The sequence below is a fragment of the Sinocyclocheilus anshuiensis genome, unplaced genomic scaffold (genome assembly GCF_001515605.1).
Source record: "Sinocyclocheilus anshuiensis isolate Anshui unplaced genomic scaffold, SAMN03320099.WGS_v1.1 scaffold1079, whole genome shotgun sequence".
Classification (NCBI taxonomy): Eukaryota; Metazoa; Chordata; class Actinopteri; order Cypriniformes; family Cyprinidae; genus Sinocyclocheilus; species Sinocyclocheilus anshuiensis.
The window spans coordinates 2555337-2564035 of record NW_015548207.1 but is presented as its reverse complement, the minus strand read 5'-3'; the positions used below and the strand labels follow the sequence as shown (position 1 = coordinate 2564035).

At 36.8% G+C, this 8699-nt stretch overlaps 1 protein-coding gene across 2 annotated transcripts in view; it reads right to left on the bottom strand.

Annotated features, from left to right (window-relative positions):
• The window catches only part of LOC107653627 (roquin-1-like), a 19424-nt gene extending 10996 nt beyond the window's left edge, over positions 1 to 8428 (bottom strand). For both annotated transcript variants that reach the window (XM_016440396.1, XM_016440397.1), the window contains exons 1-5: positions 8360 to 8428; positions 4375 to 4808; positions 1825 to 1945; positions 727 to 966; positions 469 to 644 (exon numbers count right to left, since the gene is read on the bottom strand). In XM_016440396.1, the coding sequence (XP_016295882.1) occupies positions 469 to 644; positions 727 to 966; positions 1825 to 1945; positions 4375 to 4605 (768 nt within the window). In that variant the 5' untranslated portion in view covers positions 4606 to 4808; positions 8360 to 8428. The remainder of the gene's footprint in view (positions 1 to 468; positions 645 to 726; positions 967 to 1824; positions 1946 to 4374; positions 4809 to 8359) is intronic.
• Between the last annotated feature and the right edge of the window lie 271 nt (positions 8429 to 8699).

Here is an 8699-nt window from a genome sequence, read left to right as displayed (position 1 = left end):
CTAAGGCATGTTAATAAAAATTACTTAAATGTCCTAATTGAACTATGGCCTAATCCTGGCTTAGTCTAAGCCCCGTCCGTGAAACCAGGCCTATATGTTTAAAAATGTTTTCAATCTAAAACAGATCTATTTCATATATTTTAAATCTAAACATTTTTAAATCAGCTGACATGAAATCGAATTAGTAATTTTACAAATTTAATATAAATACAAATTAAATATAATTTTTTAAATTGTATATTTTATAAAATATATTTATATTATTTTATATTATATTTTATTATATAACAGTTTTAGATATGTTGAGGTTACAACAAAAATGCTATGCAATAAAATTGTATACTTCCATGTAAAATTTTTATTTATATGACTTATACATTATATACGATATATATATATTTTTTTAATTAAATCGATAGCAATGAGAAGCATTAATATTGTAAAGGAAAAGAGGAACAGTAAAGGCACCTTAAAGCAGGAGGCCCTGTAAAGGAGCTGCACCACGTGTCCTATGCTGGTTTTTGAGGCCTGGGGAAAACGTGGTTCGAGTCTCTGGACCACAAACAGGACCAGAACCTTCCGTGAGAGGGCCGAACCATCTTCCAGAGCGAGCAGGACCAGCTTCAATGCTTCTTCCTGCATAGCTGTTGGGTGAAACCCAATTTTTGTTAGTGCCCCCAAATGACTTTATCAGCCTGCTATCATGTTATAGTGACAAAATCTTACCAGGGCCGAGAAACTGGCAGCCTCTGGCTCTGACGGCGGCCCACAGGTTGGAGGAGAGCTGCTGGGGGTTCTGGTGCTGGAGGATGAGCTCAGTGACAGTACGTTCACCCAGAGAGCGGGCCGCCCGCATGGCCCGGATGCGGCCCTCCTCCTCCATCAGCTGGCAGTGCACCAGAGTCACCAGCTTCCTCTGCATGGGTCTGCTGAGAACACTTTGAGCAGCACCATTCAGCCCTGCACCTGCACGGATCAACATCAACAAAAAACAAATGTTAACAGCCTTTTCAGGATCAGGATTACTGATTATCATGAAGGATGATGAAACACTTAAAAACCATGTTAAAAAGCATATGCTAAGGATGATAAATATGGTGAATTGTTAGGTGTCCAAACTAGGGATGTGCGCGACGACTAATTTGACTGTCGTTTAAACGAAAGTTTTGTATCCGACTATGATTACGCATCGCTCCAGTAGAGTTATTGTAAGACAATTTGACATTACACAATTTACACAAAACTTTTCCGTTTCCTTCTAATTCAAAATAATCCCACACCTTCTCATCTTTCGCATGGTCATTTCTGAACTCGCCGCAACTGACACGAAGAAAACGCATGTGAGGTCTGAGGTAAAAATGTAGTTTCCGCCCAGATAAACTTTTAAAAATAATGTATTATTTTTCAAACGTTTTATTTTAACTTGTTATTTAAAATGTTTTAAATGCAATGTTAAAATGACGGTAATTTGAAAGATAAAATCATGTTTTTTTCTTCTTTTTCTGTCGTGTAATCGACTATTGTTTTCAGTGTCGACTAGTAGGAGCTGTACCGTTTAGTCGACTAGACGACTAGACCCGCACATCCCTAGTCCAAACAATAAAAAACTAATTAATAAATAAAAATAAAATAATACATTAAATAAAGTCAATATCTTAAATAAAAATAAATACAATATTATATTAAAAAATATACTGCAATCGCAATCCAATTATGATATCTTGATGCATTTGTTGACGTTTATGATTAATCAGGAAACTTAAAAAAAAAAAAGCATATGCTAACTATAAATGAACAAAAAGGGTCATGTAAAATGGCAGGGACCTCTGGTGTTGCTCAGGGGTTTGAGATAGAGGGCCAGGTCCTCCACACATGTGCGAGACTCCTCATAGTGCTTAACGTCCTCTGCAGCTGTCAGTAAAGTGACGGGGGGAGATTTGGGTACCTGCAGGACAAAGCATAACATTTGTCTGTCACCATACCAAAGATAGTTCTCATCTACAGGGCTTTGATGGCATTCTTCACATAATAGGTCATCTGATGGGGCTGTCAGCATTCCTCTACATGTAGAACATGTTCACACCCACAGACTGAGCAACAACTCTCATAACAACATGTGATTTAAAAACAAAGAGAGGAACGATCGTTTTGGCCACAAAAGGTCCCGTCATTTGGGCTGTCGTGACTGTGAGGTTTGGCTGATTCACGGTTACATAAATAACTGCATTTCTGAGAATAGACTGAAGCTTTAGGACTGACACTTTAAAATGGTAGAATGATTTTCAATTATATATGATTATTACATCAGAATCAGATACACTACTCTTACTACTTTTATTCAGCAAGAATGCATTACATTGATCAAAAGTGACAGTAAAGACATTTTAAAATGAACACAAATGTTGCACTGGGCAGAACAACATGAATTTCTAACATGAAGTTCTAAATATTAAAATATGAAGAAATTATTTAAAATATTTCTCCTTTTGGTCCACTTTGTGATTGACAAGTCTGCTTTACATTCACACAATTTTTGGGAATCCATCACAACTGAATAATACATTAGTAGTAAGAAATATTTAAATAGTATTTATTTATTTAAATTTATTTAAATAAATAGTAATACATTTCTGCACTAATTTCTGTTTTTGGTTTCATTTTAAAGGTGGTCACTCATGCATGAATAAAGACATTTGATTTTCTGAATGTAGATAACAGTTTTTAAACAGGCAGTTCATCTTGCATGTTTAACATGGTTATCTTTACCTCATTTGCTTTGTGTGAAAACCTGCATGGACCCACGCCATCTGCAGTTTTGCAAATGTGAAACCGTGGCCTTTTTGTATTTGCTTAATTACCTTATTTAAATGCAGCGCCCAATGGAGCGCACTATGACTGTGGTCATCTGAATTAATCGTGACTAGACAATTATGTAATAGTTGCGACAGTCATACCTATCACCGCATGTGCAGAATGAAGAAGTATTTTTACAGACAACGCTGACAATGACTGGCTGATGTTGATTCAACTTCCTGGTTCTCCACTGGCTGTGTGAGTGAAGAAGCAGTGTGTTTTACAGCCTCATGTCATACAGTCACACGCTTCTGTCACATCTGGCATGAAATCCAACCAGACCGGAACGATCGCAAGCTGATCTTCAGAACCCTGACGCCCTAAGCTCCACCTCTCCGTGCTGTACGTGACATGTTCTGCTCATCCTCTTGATTCAGAAACAAGTGGATGCAGTAAACACTGTAATAAACACGCTCCACCTAAAGTACAACTGCTGTGTTGTCTGCACGATCACTGCAGTCTGGTCTTTTTAGCAGTTTGCCTCACGTTCTGATTGTTAGCAAGGTCATTTGAAAAGGAAAAAAGTGCATTTTGTTTGAGTTACAAGGAACCACAGTAGTTTTACTTCCTTATCCATACTTAGACTGAGGCTAGGGTAGGGGCCACAACTTCATCCATATAAGAGAAGTCAATAAAAATAAATGTGTTCGGTACAGATTGAACCGATGTGCACTGGGCCATCATATGCGCTCATGTTTACGGTTTCTAAAATACCATTCAAATAATGTTTTGTTAACGAAAATAGGTGAAAATAGGCATGTGAAAAAGGAACACAGGCAATTGGGAGTTTCATGTTAAGACTGAATGCAGATTTTTCACAGTTGATCACGCAAATTCGCCACACTGACTAATAGAAACCTGCCTAGTTTGAAAGCGACTTCTTTGTGAACTGTGCCTTATATACAGTGGGTATAGAAAAGAATCACCCCTCTTTAAAATAATCACATTTTGTTGCTTTGCAGCCTGAAATGAAGACAGACACAGTTTTTGTTTCATTCAGCGCTTATAGTGCAGACGCGATGAGCTGATTTGAAGCCATTTGCGCATTTTGCGAGAGAGCGCAGTGATTCACTCACGCTGTTTGTGAAATGACGTCTCACAGAAAGTTTTCAAATTACTTTGTAAGTTATTTAATAAAGAAATATGAATTGTACCTCACCTTCAGCATTATAATTATTTTACCCATGCCGTACAGAGATTGAGACGGTGCCGCTGCATGTCACGCCTAACCTCTCACGGCAAGCGCGTCATCAGCTTGAGATCGGTTTATGAGATCGGCCTTTATAGAGACCACCAATCAAACTTCCCAAATTGATTATTGGCCGATAGCAACCGGAGCACCCCTAAGGAATTGTGTGTGAGAGCAAAACATTTTCTGTGCAGATTTCACTCATGTTTAAGTTGGTCTTGCGAATTCGCTGGATTGATAAACACCTGATTGGTAAGTAACTTCTTTGTGAGCTGATAACAGAACTTTTTTGCCGCAAAATCTTGCCAATGTGACCACACATTTAGACTCACCTGTCCGCTGACAAGCTGCAAGAGCGCTGTGTTGACAGGCAGCTGCTCGATGTCCGTGCTGATGGTGGTCTGGTCGAACGGGCAGGCCTTGCGGTGCAGTTTGTTCAGGCACATTTTGCACACGGTGTGGCCACAGCCCAGGCTGATGGGCTTGCGGTGGCTCTCCTCGAAGGTTTGCGTGCAAATGGGACACAACAGAAACTCGGTCCATTGCGGGGCTTGCACGGGCATTGTAGCGAAGCGCGGTCTGTGATGCACCGGTCCCCAAGATCTTCTCTTATTGCTGCATTTGTGTCTATGTGCGTTTTGCGTAAAACGTTACAACAGTAAGTCCTAAAGGTTCCACTGGAACCGATAAAGCTTTTCCAAAGATCACGGTTCTTAAATATTTCCTGGCATTGTGGGCATTCAGCACATAGTGTGAAAAACATAACCTGAAAGACAAAAAAACAAAACACAAATGATCACTCACATCAGTAAATCCCAACATGCCAAATTATCTTGTTCAGCCATAAATTACTTAAAGGGATAGTTCACCCAAAAATGAAAATTTGATGTTTATCTGCTTACCCCCAAGGCATCCAAGATGTAGGTGACTTTGTTTCTTCAGTAGAACACAAACGAAGATTTTTAACTCAGACCGTTGCAGTCTGTCAGTGATTCCCATTCACCTCCATTATATGACCATTAAAATCTTCGTTTGTGTTCTACTGAAGAAACAAAGTCACCTACATCTTGGATGCCTTGGGGGTAAGCAGATAAACATCAAATTTTCATTTTTGGGTGAACTATCCCTTTAATGCTTATGAATTGTGTCTTGGCCTATTACTTTATTCAAATAAAACATTAAAATTGCAATTTCTAACACTGTAGCTAAATTGAGCCTCATTTATGAAACAGAACAATGTTGTTATTGTTAACAAACACCTTTTTAAAAACTAAAATAACATTTTAATTATAATAATGATGTTTATAATGTTATGACTTAAACTTCCTAAAATAAAATAAAATTAGACAAATTGATTTTAGTTTTTTCATACAGAATAACCAAAAAGGTTTAAAATGTGATAATTAAACATGAAAATGCTGCTATTTAAACTCTCATTATCACATTAGCAGCACAAAAATCCAAAATATATAAATAAATAAAAAATACATAAACTAAGACAAGAAAGAAAAAAATAAACATAATGAAAGAGATGAGTGTAAAAACAAAATAATCTAAAAAGACCAAACTAAAAATTAAACTAAATTCATCAATCTTTTTATATTAATTGATGATGAAAAAAATGACATACTAAAAATTAAATTAATTTATAACACATACATTTAAAATGGTTTTATGAACCGTTTACAAAAATTTGTTCCACTAATTTAAAACATAACATAAATAAGACCCAATAACTGTAACACAGTGTCTGTAATGAAAATTTATTTTTGATCAAATCCCAGGAAACTTTGATATTAAAATCGTGAAAACATGCTTATAAAAAATACTTGAAAAATAAGTTCGAAAACTTCAAGCAGGATCCTTTGGCCAACATCACATTTAAACCTTTTGCCCTCAGCCAGACAACATGAGCTCTATGAAACATTCAGTCCTCCTGGCCGGGAAGTCCAGAACAGCAGCAATAACCTGACTCATCATTTATTACAGCGCAGTCTGCATACCGTACCTTAAAGCTGCCCGAAATAGCCATTATATAACCAAAACAACACCTCCAAAACACACAACCCAGGGGATTTCAAATGATTAATCACGAATAAAGTGCAATTCCTTCTACCGCTCCAGCGGGAGACATAACAAGGAAGCGTTTAAACTCAAATGAGGTTACGAGTCCTGAGCTCTGACTCATCTGACAAACAAAATCAACATGTTTTCAGGAGCAGGAAGGCAGGAATTCTGACCTATAGGGAACAGAAACATGAGCCATAACAAAGAGCAGTTTCCATCACATGCACGGGAGTTGTACACTCATGCTTCGGTGACAAAAGGAAGCTGAAAACAAAATCATAGGATACTAGTTGCGAAATCGAACACCTGTTTCCTTTCTGAATGCGTCACAAAATCAAAACTGAAAACTATTTAGATCTTCACTTATTCACTCCATCAGGAATGCAAGTTTAGTTTTTGCAAGGATTTCTGCACAAGTCATGTGCAAGTGTGAGAACTTCACCCATAAAAAAAAAAAAGTATCTTCAGCAGCCACCCATGCAACTAAGGTACTTCCTCTTGTGGCAGCTAACAAAAGCACCGTTTTACATGGGCACACCCACGTTTTCTTTCTATGTCATAAATTGTTTCATTGGTACCAGGATTTCTCAGAACTATAATTAAGTTTGGTGGGTAATCGACAAAAGGGAAAGCTCTGTGGTGTGGGATAACTTGTGTGTGTGTATATATATATATATATATATATATATATATATATATATATATACACACATGTGTGTGTGTGTGTGTATATATTTAAAAATAAAATAAATATATTAAATAATAAAAAAATACACTTGAAATGAATTATACATGTATATATTTTAAGTGTGTGTATACATACACGCGCACACACACACACCAGGAAGTACAGTATGTCAATTTGTGTATTTCCTAGCATCTCCATACAAAGAATTGATGCAGTGTAATCATGACTTGTTTGTCAACTACATGTGACTAATTTAAAGGCAATTGTATTTAATGTGTATCATAAAGGTCATTTACATGCCTGACATTCACTTTTGTAATTCAAAAAGAGGAATATTGTTTTTAGATGCCAGAGCAGTCATGGAAAAAATTACCTCTGTTCAAAGCATGCTGAGACTTTTCTCTTGCCCTTTGCCTATTGGAAACCCCCTAAAGCAGGTTAACAGAGATTTTAAGCATCACTTAATTATCAAGCGTTTAATTACAAAACTCAACGCGATCTAACAATATATAAACCACATCCTATTTAATCTGTGCCAAGAAAAAGACAATAAGCACGTGTGCATCATCACATTCCGATCGGATTTAGCAGCTAAATGAAGCAAATCAAATGCATTATCATCAAATGAATCCCCAAGAAACTCTTAGTCAAAGATTTCTTGAGAAAATCCTACTTCTGTGTAAACCGTTTGCATAACACCAACAAGCCCTTCAGGACAGGAAAGAAAGAAAGAGACAAAGCCCTTTGACTAGAGCTGGATATGGCTGAAATAATAATAAAACACACGCTTTAAACTGCAATTATGTATATATTATTTCATACCTACTCGTTTATCTAGTCAAATGCCACACGATGAAGAAACATTACTTGTTTAAAAGCTCAGATTGTCAAACTGTTACGCTAGTCAGCAGGTTAACTAATAGCCATTTCTAGATTAAAACAAGTAAAAACAAAAATAAACATTACTTATCCTTACCTAGCACCATAAGATGTTTTCTACATATAAACATTATTAAGTCGTATAAAATGTGAGCTAATATCAATGCGCATTTGGACCGTTTATACCGATTTGAAATTTGAATATTAAACAGCTAGCCGGTGTGCTAACAAAACAAAGCTTGTAGCGCTCGGCTAAACGTCATTTGTTAAGTTAAAACAGTTCTACCGCGAATCCCTTGCTGTTTGTAATAATATTTTGCTAACTGAAACACTTTAAAAAACATAGAAACTTAACTAATAATAAAATGTATCCTTATTGAATAATGTGCTCGTGAGCGTTAGCATTTATGCTACGCCGGTTGATGCATCTTAGGTAACGCTTACAACGCTCATTTGTAATAGTTGTAGGCGTTTCAATCGAATTACACACATTTTTAACGATACTTACTGCAGAAATGACAATTTAAGCGTTTTAAAGGTGATTCAAAATATTCTGCTGTATTCCTAAGCTACAGACATTTTTACACATTGTTCTAGCCTTTATATACGGTGTGTAAATAAGAGAAACTAAATCTAAAAGGACAATAAACCTACATAATATAAGCAGTACAACATGTACTCACAATATTTGGTTCAGCTCAATCTTCACAGAAGGGCGAATTTCGCCTGCTGCTGTAATGAAAGTTTCTTTGGACTGACTGCCTGAGTCTCAGCTCAAGCGAGACAAGTCCAGGATTGCGCAACCGGAGATCATACACACATCAAGACCGTATCCTACATGGAGTCAAGTCTCCAATCTTACCTAGACAGCATTGGTGATGTCCAAAATGCTGTTTAAACACAAAAAAGCAGCTTAGTAGGTTTTAAATCTCAGCCCATCAGCGATAAGCCTCTTTACATTTGGTGGCAGTGAGAAACTAAAGTGAGGTGTTGTCTTGAGCTTTTGTCTACTTTCACATCCAC